This window comes from Ceratosolen solmsi, unplaced genomic scaffold (genome assembly GCF_000503995.2).
Source record: "Ceratosolen solmsi marchali unplaced genomic scaffold, CerSol_1.0 scaffold23, whole genome shotgun sequence".
Lineage (NCBI taxonomy): Eukaryota > Metazoa > Arthropoda > Insecta > Hymenoptera > Agaonidae > Ceratosolen > Ceratosolen solmsi.
In genome coordinates this window covers 1,553,805-1,573,534 of record NW_011948430.1, presented here as the reverse complement: position 1 = coordinate 1,573,534, position 19,730 = coordinate 1,553,805, and the positions used below count along the sequence as shown (strand labels likewise).

Genomic DNA, 19,730 nt, shown 5'->3' with positions numbered 1-19,730 from the left:
TTATTTTGTTATATCGATATAGTATTACTACTTTTTTTACCATAGTATAATAAAAAATATAAAGTTTAAAAATTTTTTTATTGAAATTATCATGGCATTTTACATTATTAAATATATAAGGTTATTATATATTATATAAATATGTAAGGTGGCTGCACTTTATTTATGGGAGAGTTTCTATTTAAATCAATATTATAATGCAGAATTAAAATTAGAAATTAGTAAATTTGGCAACGATTAACAAAAGATTAAAAAATATATATATATATTTATTACTAAATATAAGCGTTGTTACGCGCAAAATAAGATTATTATTATTTTGGAAGACAATGTAGCTTATAAAATAAATTCATTAGTTATTGTTTAAAGCAATGATTTAATCAATATGTGAAGAAATGAGAGTAGCCGAGTGCCTTTACACATTTACTTTCTAGTTAACTACGAAATAAAATTCTGTTATTGATCCACTAGAGGTGCAGTCGATATTCGGGTATACGGATGCTGGAATAATACTGGAGTCACGAATGCACGTTTCAGACCAGCAGCGAGGTTAAGTTAATTTTCACATCCTTGCTATCTTTTTTTAACTGCTCTTACATAGTGCATAATTCATTTAACAATTTGCCAAGAGTTTCGTGCATACTCGTTATTTTAATTTTTTTAATCATTATCGGAGAATTGTAACTTAATCACTTTACACTTCAAAATTCTAAATAATGGCTTTACATATTCTTCTTGTATTTACATTTTTTTTTTATCTCTTTCTTTTTACGCTCTCTTCGATAAATTGACACACGAGCTTTAAATAATTTAATCTTCATTTCAAACAAAAATTACTGAATACGTAGAAACATTCGTTTCATGATTTTTACAATATTTTATAGCGACCCTTGGTATATAGCAAAAATATTGTTTATATAATATAACTTATTATTTAACATTTTTCAATTCAGATTCAGTTGTTATCTTGATTTTAATGTACTTTGGATAAATTACAAAAGGAGTGTGGAGTCCCCAGTGAATGCTTGTCCCTTTAGTTGGAATTTCTTGGACGACTATAAAACTAAACTTGATTCAGCATTTCTTTAATTATATCAAGAATTTCCACACGGATATAACGACAAATGGATCTTTTAATGGAAATAAAAAAAAAAAAAAATAATAATAATAATAATAATAATAATAATCACAATTTAGACAATGTCCAATTGCCTTATTAGAATGATTAAAATAAAAGTAGAATTTATTGCAAAGTAAATAAAAATTGTGAAATACTCGTTTCTGTTAATTAACGTTCAAATAAAAATTACGTTACTCAAAAGTTGAGAATTGTCGAACGGCTTATTGGAAATCCTACGCTTACCACAGCGTTTAAAACAATGAAAAAAAAAAAAAAAAAAAAAAAAAAAAAAAAAAAAACTCTTCTATTCATTCATTAGTTATTTCAACTCTGACTATGTCTTTATCGTGTCAAAACGTACCTTGTTTTTTCGTTATTTTCTTCGATGACAGACCTTGGACGTCCTTTCATTTCCGCGTCGTCGATTACTCTTTACTATGCGAGTAGTTAGTACGAAATGGAATAATCAGAGTACCTCCCGTTGAGTACAGGGGAGACAGGCTGACAAATTAAATTCCTTGTCCATTCGTTTGGACCTTCAAATTCGCCGACTCTCCTCCGCCTCTGCTGCTTTCTCCTCTATTCTGCGTTTTATAAAATTATCCTCTTTTCCGCGGAGTACAAATGCAATTTCGCTAATTACCAACGTTTGACGCATTTGCCAATCAAGCTCATTAACACGAGCTGAGCTTCTTCTTCTTTTTTTTCTTTTTCCTATTCTTTTTTTTTTTTTTTTTTTTTTTTTTTTTTTTTTTTGTCATACATTCATATGTAACGGAGTATTTAATTTACCGACAGGTGGATTTCGTCTTCGTTAAATCGATCGATTTTAATGGATCGTCGGTGATTTTAATTGTAGTTGCCTAAAATTCACGGCACTTGGGCATTTGATAAATATCTGTTATTATAAGAAGCGAATTGTTAAAGGCGTAACGTAGGTAAATTAATCTAAATTTAATCTCCTCGTGGCAATTTAAGTAAATAATAATATTTGCGGTCGCCCGGATTACGTTTGAAGACGCTGTCTCCGTTAATGTTATTCTTTCGAATAGAAGGCTTCGTTAAATTACAAGTTTTTCTTCCTCGTCTTACGGACGATAAAAATTATACGCCTGAATAGCTTGGGGCAGGCAGTATCGAGAGTGGGGAATACGGCTTATTTAATTTCAAATTGCCCAGAAGCGGCAAATTGACATGTTCGCAAAACATTGCTTCAACAATGTAAAATACGACGGGAATAGTATGGAAATTATAAAAATAATGCCTATTGTATGTTGTCGACGTTAATAAAACAGCGCCAGAGTGTAAGTAATAAATTTATCGAGTCAGTAAGTCTCGATGTATTTTAAAAGCTTTTCCTTATCTTAATATCGTTCCGCGCCAATTTACTCATTATCCTTTTATTTAATCTACAACATATTATGATACATTAAAATCAGTGTCAATTTTCTTCGCAGAAATTTAAGTGAGATATAAGTTTACACTAGATTAGCTTAAATGAAAAGGGGGCAGGGGCGCTCATACTTTATTATCAAACTCACTATTTCTACATATATATATATATATATATATATATATTTTAATTTATTTTTAGAATATTTTCATGTATTCTTATTTAATTTTCAATTTATTATTAATTGTTTAAACAATGATTCACAATACGATTTAATAACATAAATTGCCCTTATATCAACGCCATTTTTGCTGAAACAAAAAATTGATAAAAGCTTTTAAAATATATATATATACGTCTCTTTTTATTTATACTCAATGATTTCGTCACATTTTCTTACATTTTACGCAGTTAGCTAATCAATATATAACGATCGCGTAATTTTGCCGATCAATACTAAAAAGGCTTTCTCGTTAATAATTGTATTGTAAAGCATAACAATGACATTATTTTAAAATTTAAAAAACTTCATATAGTTAAGTTTCACATTGTATACGTAGCAATTAACGTGCTTTAATCAATTTGCATAAGTGATATGCGATTTTATTCAATTTTTAATTTTCCATTTAATATTAAGCCATTGTATCGTATTTTATAACTTTATGAAAACTTTCATTTTATATTCGATGTTAGCCCATTATATTACGTATTTTATCAGGAATTTTCAAAAAATCATTTAAATATAATTTATTAATTTAAATAATTGTCTTTTTCATAATTGTTAAAAAAAAAAACAATTGCAGCTAGGGACTTAACGTGCCAGCTTTATAAAACAATAATGCTTCTTATTTTTTAATGTCATTTTGTTTGTAATAATATGTATAACATTCACGAATTCAGAAAAGTTATTATATTTTGGTGATATGAAAAATCGTATTTCTGTATTGTGATCGGAAAATATCAAGAGATTTATGACACTACTTCAATGAATAATTTATATTATATATTTCACGAGAATTTTAAAGTATCTGGTATCGAAATAAATGATATGTTGACAGAGGTATGTTATTACAAATGCATACGTTTCTATAAGTATTGTGTACTCTATATTCATAACAATTATTATAGCTTAATAATGGTTTTATAGTACATATTATAAACTAAGTGCATCAGAAAATATGAAAACCTACATAACATTCTTTGTTACAGAGGCGTAATACTATTAATTATAATTCATTTTTGTAAAGCATAAGTGAATAAACAAAAAGAAAAAAAAAACAAAAAACACGATAATTGATATTAATTGTTTCACATTGTTTATAAATTAAAGTTGAAAGTGTCATTCACAATCGTCTATTTTAATTAGGATACAATCGGATTAATTGTATTCAATTGTATTAAAATGTCCAAATGCATCACACATCATTATTCCTCTTACCATTACAAAGCTTGTGAATATTGTTCAGAACAGATTATGACAAATAATGACAAATGTTAAATGAAAATATTTGTACTATATAGTAAGAATCTTTGTTTATGTAAAAGAAAAAAACTACACATAGAGGATTTTTTTTTTATAAATTAAATTTATATGTATCAGTTTACATTACTTTCAACTGGGGTCTATCATATCAATATTTAAGCCTCAAAAATAATTGAAATAACTACATTCTATTTGATTAATGCCGATTAATATACAGTAAACTCATAATTCTATATATATTATTTGTTTTTACTACAGATTTGTCGTCATATATTATATTGATTAATATAATTTATCAATTTTTAAATTACATAAATTTATTTTTGATTAACTTTTAAAAAATTATATAAATCTTTTGAAAAATGAAATATTTGTCTAGGATATGAATATTTGCATCTCTATAGAATTTATATTGAATTTGAAAAATTAAATACAATACTTTTTTTTTTTTTTTTTTTTTTCGTATTTATAAAAAGTAAAATTAATCAATATCAAGATTATTTGATTGCTGAACTTATGCTTTAACGTATTATTTAAGCTCGGCTTGAAATTTGAAATGCTCAAATAATTACATCGTTTATTGTTTCGTTGCAAAGTTCAAACTTTGTAAGAAATATATGTTAATGGGTGATTTTATAACATTATAATATTTGATGAGGTAGGGTGAGAGTAACAAAATCCTAACTTATGTACCCCTTATTATTAAAAATAATATGTTTAAGATATATATTTATAGGTATATTAGTTTCGTATAATCTATATAATAATAAAAAAGGGGAAAGCTATACTTTTTTGTTCGAAAGAAAATGTAATAAAAAAGTTAAATAAGATTATAAAATTCTTTTAACTTACTTTTAGAAAATACAGCTGCAAGTATAATGACATTTATTCTAGAATTTAAGATAAGTTTTTGCTAAAAAATTGTCGTCGATTTTAATGAATTGTAGAAAAATAATTTCAATATGAATGAATGCAGCTTTGGATCAACAGGGCAACTATTTCTGGCTTTATTCAACTTATATGCATAAAGTGCAGGTTTTACTTATTCATGGCTTTGGAAATGTTAATCTTATGTAATTAAGTCGATCAATCGATAGACGAAAGCGCGGTAGTTTTGTATAGACGAGGCTACAAGGAAATCACATTGAAACTCGAATTAATTCGAAAAACATGACCTCTGAGATTAATGTAATTAAGAAAAGTTATTACTGGATATACATTTGTACTTTTGTACTTTTATGCAGTCATTGAATCATATTAAAAATGAAAAAATTTATATTTTCGATAGTGAACAATATTCGGCTTAAATATTATCATGAAATAACTATATTTATATTTATATTTATATTTAAATATGAATTATTGATAGGATATTCGTAATATTGACGTGAATTTTTGAAAATATCACTGACAAATATATTAATAATATGCCTAGTAATTTTAATGAATGCACGTAAAAAAAAAAAAAAAAAAAAAAAAAAAAAAAAAGGATTAAAAATACTATTCTTGTCCAAACAAATATAAAAGTCATAAAATATATCTGCAGATTTTCTTTTTATCAAGCTTATCTTTATATAATCCATATTAAAAAAAAAAAAAAAAAAAAAAAAAAAAAAAAAAAATTTTTTTTTTTTTTTTTTTTTATAAAAAAAAAAAAAAAAAAAAAAAAAAAAAACAGACTTCTCCAATACAATGACCCAATGAAAGCAGAAATAATAACTAATAATTTAATGACAAAATAAACCCGCTTACATAATTATTCATTTTACTCGAGCGATCTCATCAACAAGACTCGTTATATTTCCACATAAATGGATATCTCAATCTAGCTGTACCGAAGTCATGCTAAAATAATCTTGCGACTTATATGTAGTCACAATTTATAACAATGAAGTTATAAATAATATTTAAACAATGATAAGTATCAGATAGGGAATAATAAATGATTATATTCCATTATTAGTGAGGCTGAATTCAGTTGCAGTTAAAAGTGCAGTCAAGACTGTAGTTCATAAAGTACATGCATATAGTAATAATTATTATATAAATAAAATACCCTATCGCGGTATATAAATTATAATGAAAAATTTATCTTTATTTATACATAATAGTGCTATAAAAATCTTGGTCAGCTCAGTACAAAAGTTTCTGATAACATTTCATAATGTTTTCAGATAATTAATCGAAAATGACGAGTGAAAATGAACTTTTAGAGGTCAGTGCATTATGTCATAAATAAATAAGGTAGGAATATCGGTTATTTAGAAAATGTTAAATCGAATAAAATCTTGGTAAAAATAAACTTTATTAATAGTACGTCTAAAGATATAATATACTATACTCTGAATTTAACTGAAAGCAATCGTGAGTTATAAATAAGTTATGGCAGTCAATCTTACTAAAATAATGAGTCAGACAGATTAAAGAGGCATAATAAATGAAAACAAAATTGTACTTTGTTCCAAGTAATTATTGGACATGGGAATTTTAATTCTCATAGATGTATGTTAAAACTTGAAAAAATTCATTAACCTAAATATATATATTTATATTATTTATTATCGCACCTCTATTTCTTATTTCATGTCGATATCATAAATTAATAATTTATATACATCGTTGTTATAACATGTTATAACATTACCTTTTTTATCATCACGTATAACTTTTCATAATAAAACTGAATTCCATAAATGTATGTATATAGTAAAAATTATATTAACAACTTATTTATTTCACTAACAACCAAATGAAAATTTACAAAGATAGTACAATTATGTTTTACTATAGTTCAGTTTCTATTGTTATGCTTGCATTAATTTCCATTGTGTTGCAAATCTTTTAACAATATTATGAATTCTATTAATTTTAAAATCCTATATGTTTTATAATAATCTTAGTGTAAATGCCGTAAGCATCAGATTCTCGTAAGAATGTAATGTAAAATATGGACAATGTACATTGCAGTAAGATGCATTGTGTGTTCGATAAAAGAAAAAAAAAAAGAAAATAAAATTTAGTTAATAATGTCAGGCTTTAATTTTAGACTATTTGAAAATCATTAATTTCAAGGACATTTTAAAAATAACTAAATCATTTGTGATTCCTTGTAAGAATGTCGTGATAATATTTTAATACCGTGTAGGAATAAAGTTGACCGTGTACTTAACGATTTTATTGAAAATGTCGTATGAATTGCTAAAAGAAAGAAGAAGAAAAATATATCCACCCACTAATAGTAAAGTTAAAAGAAAAAGAGATTTTAAACGTGCCTCGGTGAACGAAAATACGGACTATGAAACCTTACAATTGACTTTGTGAAAGCGAAATCGATGTTGAATGATTGATTATGAGGGCTCGGCATTGTTGATAGAAATAAATTAAAGCGAATAAATTAAAATGACAATTTACAGTTAATTGCTCGAAATTGTGCGTATTGGTTTCAAGATTTCTGCTCGGTAAATGAAGTAAATTTTCAAAAAAATCCACTAGTCCACATACGGTGCACCCAAGTATGTGTTCGCACTCGCACGCGCGCAAAATTTTATACGAATAACTATTAATAGCGTAAAATATTGTCAGAATAAAGTCGCGAGGAAAGTCGTATTGAAGGAAAAATCATATTATTTCATAAATCATTGTTATTATTATTGTCGTCGTCGTCACCGTCATCGTCCTCGTCATTGTCATCATCTTCATCATCGTCATCATCTTCATCATCGTCATCATCATCATTATCCAACTACATATAATTCAAAGTTAAAACTATATGACGGTCCAATAACATTTCAAATTTATTAAAATATCTTTAAGATATTTCGGTCGTGTAAAGGTAAATTATCGAGGACTTCATTGCATTTGATCCATATAACGAGAACATTTAATTACAACGCAATTCAACACATCAACCGGTAATAATAAACAAAAGCCGGCCAATAAAATAAATATTATTTTCCTGAAAGAAAGAAGGAAATATCGTCATGTTAAAGAAGGATAAATATTGGCTCGATTTTAATTATCAAGGTCCAAAATCAATAAACTATAGGCTCATTGTGTAGACTCTTCAAATACGCACATACACTGCCAACTCACCACGTCGACGAAGATTTTATTTGCCCTCGCACCTCGCACCTCCCCTACTACGCTCCAACTCCGCTATTTAAACGGACAATATTCTCGTTACGACAGTCCATTATCAACGAACTTTCCTCCCATCTGAAAATCTCGCGTCGGAAGCGTAGAATGCGTAGTATGGGGCCGAGGCTCCACTAAGGGCTCGAATATTATTTGCCCAGTGGCTAATGTATGGGAATGGGCGAGCCGGGATAGCCCATTATTAGTCCGTTGAATTCATCTCTTAATCGGCTCGCTCAACTTCATTGAGCTTCGTGAAGCTCTCGTTGTCGCACTTGGCGCACAGTTATGAGGCAGGTTGTCGCGACAAGGTCGGCGTCTCCTTCACCGGGGCTAAGGGGTCGACGAGCGATTCGCTCGCAGCCATAAACTGGCATCTCGCTCATCTGAAATCGATGAGGGAGGCGTTCGTGCGCGGTCTCATCGGCGACGACGAACGCCCTCAATTTCCTATGAGAGATCGGCGAGTCTCCGAACCCGCGCGACCCTCTCGATAGGACAATCGAAGCTTCGGTGGAAAGAGGTCGCAGACGATGTATGCCGGTAGAATGAGAGCGGCGCCGATTGTCTTATGCCTGCCGCGCTTATTGTGATCCTTTATCCGCTCGTTTATCAATCGCCGCCGTTATTATATGTAACGGAGCGTTTGTATTATTAATCTTAATGTTTTATAAGCCGTTTGAGCGGATCGCACGACATGTGATTTAGGCATTCTTGCTGGACGAATTAATATTACGTTCTTCTTCCCCTACCCGCGCCTTTCACCTCCCCCCCCCCTCCTAGTCCTAAATACGCGCATATATCTTTTTTTATGCCTAATCTTTGGCTTTGTGAGATTTTTAACATCCTTTACTGGCCGGATACTCGAGTCGTATATAGCTTTAGTATTACGTTATCGTTATATGAACATTCTATATATAGAATATGCACGTATTCGCATAACTTGCAGCACACACGCACGCGCACGCACGCACACACGCACGCACGCACGCACGCACACACGCACGCACATGCACAACGATACAGTAGCACAATCTTTTAAAGGTTTGATTATCGAAGTCATTCGATATTGTCCTTCTTATAAAAACTAATCGCGCCCGTTATTGAGCCCAGATAATTGCCTTTTCTCTTATTGTATGAACGATTATACGATATGCCTCGTTATTAAATATGTATTTGATCGGGTCTGATCGAGCTTATTATTATGTCCACATTTTCTGATACTATAATTGCATGAAGAAAGTAAAGAGTAATTGAGAATGGCGAGGTGAAGCAACTTTCTAGAGCACCTACATTTGTACGGGTTATGATGATCGATCGAAACGTGTATTGTTTTATCTACGCTTTCTGTTAGGAGTAAGTTGCGCACGGAAATTGCTTAGACCTTTTTATCAAATAGTGCAAGCTGATTAATTCTGTTGCAACAATTAATTAAATATATTTCATCATTAGGATTTTACAGCCGTGGATGCTAATGAAATTTTAAAGAAAAAGAACAAAAAATTTATTTCTATTTAGTTCCATTCAATTTATATTCAGAAAGTAGGTATTTCTTTATATTATTTCTATGTGTGAGTGTATTTTTTTTCCTTTTTTCGTTTCTTTTTTTTTTTTTTTTACAAGAAAAAGGGTTTTAGCATATGTAATTAAATTTAAAAATAAAAAATTATATTAAAAAAAATACTAATAATTAGCAACAATAATAATACAATTAATAATAATAATAATAATAATAATAATAATAATAATAATAATAATAATAATAGTAATAATTTATAAGCAAATACGAATAATATATATAAAAGTAGAACGATTTACTTTCTTCATTGGTTTAATCACAATTGGCTTACAAAGTCTTGTAGAACCAATTTATAATGATATGTTATAACACTTATTATTGTAATTAAAACTGTTGACTATGGCAAAAAAAAAAAAAGACAAAAATAAAAGACAAATAAAAATTGCGCATAAGAGTAATAGGATATAAAATAAAACAAGTAAGTAAATATAAAAAAAGTAATATCTTTTCAGCGCACTTATGGAATAAGGACATTACGAATCCTCGTATATGCGAGAGTGTAAGATAGAAATGTAAAAGTAAAGAAACAAAGTAAAAATAAATAAAAAATAAAATAAAGAAGAAGAGAGAAAGTAAGGAGGGTGGAAAGATAAGAAAGAAAAAATAAGGAGAGTAAAAATGTCAAACCACTGTGCTTGAACGAGGCCGTGCGCGATTTTCATGTGGATCGATAAATGGTACATGCTTAGGCCAATATACACACAGGCACGCGCGCGCAAACGCACACAAACACGGCTTTTATATGTGCATTGAGACAGCACGAGATGAGCTACCGATAAGAAAAGGCGTGGCACTTTAACTTTACGTATGAGTGCCAGACTATTGAATTTGACAATAATGTAACTGGAGAAGATTTACGATTTTACAGAAATATCCTCGTACATTGGATTTTTCTCGCAAGACAAACTCTTAATCTGCTTGTATTGAAATTGGAAAAATAGGCATTTATTTTTAAGTGATTATTCCAACGTTAATCCGACAATTCGTTATTAGATAATATTTATTTTTGTAAATTTATTTATAAACAATGAATTAATATTTGATACTCAATTTCATTTACAAATATACAAATACCTCATTAATCGGCTAATCTCTAAAATAATGTCAATGGATTTTAATAATTTAATATCAATGAAACAATGTAATGTTTCAATAGGCTAATCCGTAATTATTATATATGCTTCTCTAATGTATAATCGTACAATAAAAATAATTTTCATTCGCAAAAGCCGAAATGCCTCTTTTCAATTATCATCTAAATTTCTAATTATTGCCAAATTTTAATGAAAAGTATGTAATGTAATGAGATCAAAGTTAGATATTTGTTATTGAGTCTCTGGATGCTAAATAAGTATATGCATAATAAAAAAAACTGCTTGTTCGTGACTGACCTTCGACGTTGACTAAAATATTCTTTTAAGTAACTCTCTGACGAGTTGTACGGATTCACGTTTTAACTGCTGCTGAAAAAGAATATTACTTATATGCATCGAGGATATGAATCCTTGAACAGGGACACAATAATTTTTCAAAAATTCAGCCTTCGCGTTCTTAATTAATTCGTTAATTCCACATTCGTATAGATTAATAATATTATCGATGTATTCTAGTAAAATCACTTGAAGTACATTTATATTGAATAATTTTGCCTCGATATTGCTCCAATTATATGTTATTATTATTAAAAAATATAAAACACTCTATATTTAAATCAATTTTTGAATAAACATTTAGTCACAAAATAAACTCAAAAATAGATGTTCCAATTATACAATACTTACATTACAATTAAATACATAGAGATAGTTAGTATTGTTACATTTATTAAATAGATAAAGTTATAAAGTAAATACGTCTAATCATGAGGTGATTAGTGTTATGTAAAATGACGCATACAGTTTTTTTTTTCTGTGTAAATTTGTATATAGTTTGACTCATAGCTAAAATATTTTACAAGTTAAATTTACTCATACATGCACTGCCGAAGACGTAGGTAATCTAGAAGATCGATAGCGAATCTAAATATTATTGCTCTTAAAAAAAATATAAATAAATAATAGAATTTTAAAACATCGCTTTATGTATACGTCGAAAATCGAAAAGAGGTAACTAACGCTAAGGAAATAGTTATTTTAAATAATTTCAATCAAAATCAATAACAAAGAATTTCTTATCTAAACTTTTTGCTAAACTTGAAATCTCGTAGTTTTATAATTAACATCTATAAATAGCAAAAATCCTAACCCAATGTTAATATTTTTATAAACGTCATTATCCTAGTATATTAAAAAATACTAAAATATATTAATATATTTATCGATCGAACAATTTAATATGCATTTTTACTTAAATATACATACATATGCAAATTGCTCTTATTCGTTTTCGTAAATTTCGAAAAATAATTATATTAGCTTATATAAAGATATATAGACAAACGCTATATCTTGATTATTATTCAGACAATTTTTTAAATAATAATCTTGTAGATAAATATTATTTGTTCAAACTCAATTGTGTTATTTAAAAATATGAGATGTGTATGTATAGTTTTAGAATGCGTATACTATTAATTTGTTTAAAAGAAACGTATGTAGTTTTATTAAATTTATTTAAAAAAAAAAAAAAAAAAAAAATTAAAAGGAAAGAAAGCTTACAATTTGTATAACTAAACCATTCGCTTCATTCAGACAAGGTTTGTTTTATTTTTATAAGACAGAATTTCTGAAAAGGTTTTCTTTTTTTTTGAAAATCTTACAAAACATCTGCAAAAAAAAAAAGCAATACATACAAAAAAAAAAAAAAAAAAAAAAAAAAAAAAAATGTATATATAAAGAAAAAAAAAAGTAAAAAGAATCTAAAAAAAAGTTACTGCGATTCAACTGATAAATGAAACGCAGCTTAAAATCATTACAATTTCTTTTAAAACGTTAAAGTTTCTTTCCTCGTATAAAAGGAATATTTATCACAGCTAATCAAACACGTTTTCTTTTATTTCGTTTTATAAACTAGTGCAAAGAATACACGCGCACGCGCACGCGCGCACGCACCCAGAGGCAAATAAAAAAAAAAAAAAACAGACGACTACTTAGTTTTGTTTGACAATCCGAGCCCCGTGTAGTACGTTACCATTTATACAGAAGTGCTAGACGCATGTAGTGAGGTATTTTGCAGGTGTGCACCGCATCATTAAAACCTTGTGCTGTTTAACTCGATAAGCAGTCCCAAAAGATACTAAGAAAAAGTTTCACAACTTTAAGAATTCTACCATTTGCGTTAATGAAATATTATAAATTTAATGATTGTTATTATTATATCAACTATTTTCTGTTTTGTTTTTGTAATCTTTTTGTAATTGATATCAAAAGTTTTGAGTTTTTAAAATAAAGCAACGCAACACAAACAATAACACAGCTGAACATTAAGTAACACACGTAATCATTATTATATCTACAATGTTATTAATAGACTTACAATACTTGGTTACAAAATTTCTACCTATTAAAACTATTTGTCGCTGTCAAATTGTCAAATCGCCACTATTTTTCGAACTATTTACATATTATGCTTATTTATATATTTATTTATATAATTATTAAATTATTAGCTGTTGTGTAATGTGAAATTAACTAGCGTTTAAGTTGATTAAAGTAGTCATGAGTTGAAAAGTGATTTATAACTATAACTAGAAGGACTTGTAGTGTTTCTCTAATTCATTATATAGATTATCCTGGTCCTCGTGAGATTGACGCTCGTCGTAATCTACTGCGTCGTTGGGCTCCAATTGCGGATTATTTGTGGTAATCGATGAGTTTTTCTTGCCCTTGATCTTTTCCGCAACGCACCCCTTAATATTGTCCAGTATGGTTACGGATTCCTGGGCAAGCGTTACTATAGCCTTCCTATTTATACAGAATATCATGGATGCTTCTAACGTTGATATGAGAGATGAAAATCTTTTCAAATCCAAGGCTACAGATGGTGCGTGTTTGGCAATTGCCCAAGATGCTTTCAATCCAGACTGGAAAAATATAGAAAAATCATATCGGTAGTATAAAAAATGAGCAATCGTCGTTATATATATACTTAGTAATTAATTATGTCAGTGTAAATAATGGATAATGGTTTTGTTCCTGGCTTACATGTCTCGTACAAAATAATATAGATGTGGCAATATTGCAAATAAAAGGGACTATTTATCGTATATTATACAAATATTTAATGGTATACATAATATTTAATATTAAATTATTCTATGATTTACTAATTAGATAAATTACAGTTAACGTAAAGTCGAAGACAAAAACAAAAGCGTGAAAAATATAATCAAAATATTCCAAAAAACCGGTCATCAACGAATCATTTTTATTTGTTTAAATAAATAGTAGCGACAATTTTGTTTTTTTTTTTGTTTCTACGACTGGTTAAATTGATTCCAACGTTCTATAAATGTACTTTATGAATATATTTTAGATAAAATTACTCTGTATACTAGACTTCTAAAAGCATAACTTCGATATAAATAATCCAATTTATTAAGCTTGTGTTGATTAATTAAAGTAAGTCTTATAAAAATAATTTGGAAAATTAATTAGATTTTCAAGTATTATCTCATACTACGAAATAAGGCACAATGGGAGGCTTCCTACAATTGCTTAGCATAATAAATAATTTTAATCTTGTAATTTGAATTCGCAAAATAACATGTGCAAGTATTTAAAATAAAAACAGATGCTCCTAATAATTTACTTTATGATAATAATAATAAAAATTTACATAAATTTAAGGATCATTTAAGATTTGGATTATTCATCTAACAATGTATCAATAACATATTTGTGAATAATTACATAATATGTCAATTAATTTTCTTTTAATTCCCGTTACAGATTTACGAATTAATTATTGAATAATACGATAGATATCTATAGCACAATAATTGAATTTATCAATTATTATATCGATCGTTCGAATTAAGCTTACACGTATTAATGACAGATAACAAATTTGCATAATAAAAATTAGATAAACTTGATAAGTAGAGAACAATTATATATGATTTTATGGATTTCTTTAATGTTAAATTCACAAGTAAATTCTACGAGATGTAATCTGTCTTATTATCTGATTTATTAAAAAAATATCTCTTTCATATAATAACTTGACAAACGCTTATTTTATTATTTTTTTTTTTACTTAATTGTTTATGAAATGCAACGGAGCACAATCATATCAGATGTACATTGAAAAATTATTCAGCATTAGCAGCGTGACAAAAAGAAATTTCTTTAAATTAAACTTTCTATATAAATATTCATTTTAGAAATAATATAATAATATATTATAATAATTGCTATAATTAATATTAGATAAATGATACTCGAATGACTTTTATTGAAAATATTTCATAACTCGATTGCATATTCGTTATAAGTCATTTATTTGCTTAAGTCACTCGAATTAATACTTGAACATAAAGGAGATGGAAAATATTTTTGGCCATTCGTAATTGAACAAATGTAACACTCAGCTTATATAAACTCATAATTTTAGAAGGACAGTAAATTATAAAGCATTTAATTACATAATTCTATAGTTCTGACGTAATTTAATGCTCGGATACTTACAATAGTAACACAACCAAATCCATTGACGATTTTTTTACCGTCGACCTGCTTGAAACATTGACTGGCTTGTCCAGTAATTTTCGTGAGGTCGGTGATTGCCGTTTCAATCCTCTGCAAGATGTCGTCCACAAGAGATTTGCCCTCCACGAATTTATCATTTATACACGTAGTTGCATTGATGAATATGGCGAGTAATGTGTGACGAAAGGTTTGCGACATCTTTTTACATTTCGTTACATCGATATTTTTCCCCTCGGCTTCGAGCGTCAGTTTCGTCAATTCATTTTCCAACTATATTACCAAAATTTGTGTTTATACCCATTCGTACATTGCAGATTTAGAAGATTTGTAATTAATAAAATTTTATCTCTAACGATCCACAAAAACTATTTCATACTTAATTTGACTTAAAAAAAAAAAAAAAAAAAAAAAAAAAAAAAAAAATGGAAAAATAAACATAAAAAAATAAATAATAAAAATGGAGTATTAGTTAACAATATAATCTTTAATTAATTCGATAGATTAACATTCATCGATAATACATCGATAATAGCATATAGAAGATATATTTTGTTTCATTAAAGTAATTTGATTTGGCAACTTCTAGTAGAAGTATTTAGAATTTTCATATATAATCCATCTCGAGTAATTCGCACATTTTACACAAAGACTTTTCCAAAGAACTAGAGAGCGCAAATATCTGCAATAAACTCGATGGGCCGTCAGATAATCATACTTAGTGATTTTTAATCTCATTTACTACTGCATTTGTGTGGTACCGACCACACGAATTATTATCGAATGTTATGTCTCGATAAAATTGAGAAAAAAATCTACGCATAATAATAATCATTATCTTTGATACACTAAATTTATGATAAAGTATTTAGAATTGCATATATTAAATAATCTAGAAAGCTGAGCGGTTAATCCCATTTGCAATTATTCTCATTCACGATATCGCTATCATCATAACTACACTTACGATTATTTCTTAAAGCACTTTGTCTACGAGCCGTTTACCAACTTTGTCTACCAACGGGCCTTATTTATCTCTATAAGTCAGCTTCTTAAGTATACTTACGAATTTCAGAGTTTTCTTAATGGACGTGTAGACCTTGTTCGTAATCTCGTTTGCACGATGTTGTAATTTGTTACTCAACTCTATTACCTTATTCTTCTCATTGACCTTTTGCTTTAGAAGGTTCATTGCCTCTTCTAGTTTCGTGCTAGCGAGGTCGGTTACTGGATTGTGAGCCTTAAGGAAGGAAAGCATTTCACATTGCACCTGAGCAATCTGCAAAATATGATTGGTAAATTTATTAAAATTTTCGTTCGCAATAGAGCATACATTTTCAAAAGTCTTATCATAAAAGTCTATGTAGTCTCGTAAATACCTTAAACGATACTTTTAATCTAAGTTTCACAAATTCTTGATGTTTTAACATAATGATTACCTTCTATAAGACTTTTAAAATATATTTAATATATTATTCTATTAAAAAAAAAAAAAAAAAACTATTAAAGCTACCACTAAATTAATTGAAATATTTAAATATATTTAATTAATTAAATATAATGGTTATAATAATATAAATCTAGCGTTACCATACATATTAACCACTATAATATTCTTGTATTAATTTGAAAAGCGTAATTTCATTTTATCGCAGTAATACTTATTACTAAATAATAAAAAATAACTGTTCACATAAACTTGCATATTTTTCAGTGTATTGCAACTAAAATACAATATTGAGCTAACTTTGCAAAAAAAAAAAAAAAAAAAAAAAAAAAAAAATTATATATATAAAATCATAGATAATAATAACATTTTTCGTAATTGAAAGTATTTTTTATTTTTTTTATTAATTTTATATTATTAACAAAATCAAAAAGTTATTTTTCACTTTAGAAGTTAATAATGATTTAACTATATTTTTGTACTTACAAGAGTGAACTGGAAAACGCTTGAGATAATATTAAATTTCATGATGTTTTAAAATATGTGAACATTTTTTTTTTTATATAATTCCAAACTTCTTAAAAACTGCAAACAATCTTTAAGAGGTGAAGAAAGATGACGAATAAATTCATTTAGCTTGCAATTTGTTTATAAAATGGTTTCATCAATTCATTAAGTTTAAACTGCCATTCGCGGTAATAAAATTTTATTCGCCGTTAGAATATGGTAATAAAAATATATGCAGTAATTACAACAGTAATTTTTTTACTTTGAATTCTAGTATTTTTGCTGCAATTAATGAAAATCTGAATATTATAGTTTTTATCACATTATTATTTCAAAATATAAGCTCCTTCGTTCATTGCAGAAAGACGTGCGTTAATAAAGGATAATAATGAATAAATTATTCATCCCGTAAGTATTATATTATATAAGAACGCAATCTATTTAATCAATAATACGTGAAAATTTTAATTTTAATTTTTTTTTTTTTTTTTTTTTTATTATTTTTTTTTATTTGCATCTAGAATATTATCTATCCATTTACCCACGAATATATTCAATATACATGCCTTTTGATATCTTAAAAAAGTATTTTTCATTTCAGTAATACAATTTTTTATGATATTCTTTAGATGTAAATAAACTGTTTTGTAGAAAATTTTATTGCGAAGGAAGTGTAAGAAAAATTGCATTTTTTATTGCTTTTAGGCCGCACATATGCGAAAAAATGTAATCTTAAAAATTGGCATGTACATAGGAAATTTATACGATTTTTTATTTTTATGTAAATTTAATGTAATAATTTATGGATTTATTAAACGTGAAATATTAAAATATTCATTTTTTTTTTATTTTTCATTTATGTATTAAATCATTAATAGAATGTCATTTAAATGATACTTAAGCTTCATTTATAATGGATATCGTTCACTAGTGAATCGACTACTATTTTTATTCATTTCAACGAAGACGATAATTAAACTTATACATTAGACGATGTGGAGAAAGAAAGGAATTTTTTCATCAAGATATTCGTAGACTTTGTTGAAAATTTGAAAATGTGTAATAAATCATTTTAGTAATTATTATTACTGAGGAGATGTATAGATAGAAAATGCCTGGAATTACGTATTTTCATGAATAAAATTTTCGAAATAGCTTTTACGAAATACGTAAAGAATTTTATTTAGTTTCACATAAATTTAATTGAATAGACGTATAATACGTATGAAAATTGTCGAGTTATAAACACATTATTTTTTATTAATTTATTTCCACTCACCGATTAATTTAATACTAATTAATATGTTTTTCAACAAAAGTTTCCTATTATTTCATTAAAAACGTGTTAAATTAGATTTATTTATATACATTAGATTTATCAAGGTATTGTCTCACCTGAGACTGGTCACACTGGTGAGAATATTAAAAAAATTAATCGATTATTTAATTACATTTATTTTATTTATTTATTTATTTATTTATTTATTTATTTTTTTAAAATAATCCATTAATTAAATAGGAATAATTTGGCTGTACTCACATAAAAAAGCGCAAAAACGCCTAAGACAATATTCTGTTTCATGATTCCCCAACAATTAAACGAATTTTAATCCAATGATATCGTGATACAAGCTTATATCTAAGATCTGAGCTCCCAAAGTAATGTAAACTTGATTACAAGTATTATCAACAAGGGTTTTACAGCTGTGTCAATTAATAAGAAGATTTTTTAAATTTGAGTCATATTTGATTGTTTCTTTTCATGTATAATTATAATCAGCCTTATCATTACTATTGTTTTCACCATAATTTTTTTTATTGTGTTAAAAAAATTTTAATTTTTAAATTTTCCGGTTAAGTTTTGATTAATTAATGATAATTCTAATAAACAAAAACTTTTTTGCTTGAAATAAATCTTATTAAAGAAAATTAGAAAAATGTTATTAAAGTTCGGTATATAATTAATTTATAATGTAAATCAAATGAAGAAAAAACATAAATACAAATTTCACGAATAAAGTTAATAAACAAGATAAAAAAAAAAAAATTAAAAAAAAAAAAATTATAAAATAAATTATTTATAATATGCAATTGTTTAATCGACAATAACAATTAGTAGGCAATATAGCCCTTTTACTTTATAAATGATTATGTGAAATAATTATTAAACGATGTAAATAAATCAGCATAATGAATAATCTATGATAAAAGTTTCTCACGATTGCTATTTTACCAAATAAGAAACGTTTCTAAGAATTATCAGATAATTTAAAATTATTTTTAAATAAAGAGAAATTAATTGAACGAATTTCGTTCGAATCTTGTAATATATAATATTGCAATAACAATTTGTCTTTATTAATGAAATGGAGAATTACAGGAATTGGAGTTAATATATTTTACAAATCACAAATATTACAGA

The 19,730-nt window shown here is 27.1% G+C and overlaps 1 protein-coding gene across 1 annotated transcript; it reads right to left on the bottom strand.

Moving 5' to 3' along the window:
• Window positions 1-13,365: 13,365 nt before the first annotated feature.
• Window positions 13,366-19,040, bottom strand: LOC105363940 (uncharacterized). The gene is made up of 4 exons (XM_011501762.1): window positions 18,849-19,040; window positions 16,421-16,633; window positions 15,337-15,627; window positions 13,366-13,730 (listed from the first exon to the last, which is right to left on the bottom strand). The coding sequence occupies exons 1-4, from the start codon at window positions 18,888-18,890 to the stop codon at window positions 13,395-13,397; spliced, it is 882 nt and encodes a 293-aa protein (XP_011500064.1). The 5' UTR covers window positions 18,891-19,040; the 3' UTR covers window positions 13,366-13,394.
• Window positions 19,041-19,730: the final 690 nt, after the last annotated feature.

Bases quoted from the DNA above. Each gene is read 5' to 3' on its own strand.
- LOC105363940 (XM_011501762.1), bottom strand. From the start codon at position 18,890: ATGAAACAGAATATTGTCTTAGGCGTTTTTGCGCTTTTTTAT. The intron at 16,634-18,848 runs GTGAGTACAGCC...CATATTTTGCAG, and splicing joins GCGTTTTTGCGCTTTTTTAT to ATTGCTCAGGTGCAATGTGA. The intron at 13,731-15,336 runs GTAAGTATCCGA...ATATTTTTCCAG, and splicing joins GATTTGGTTGTGTTACTATT to TCTGGATTGAAAGCATCTTG.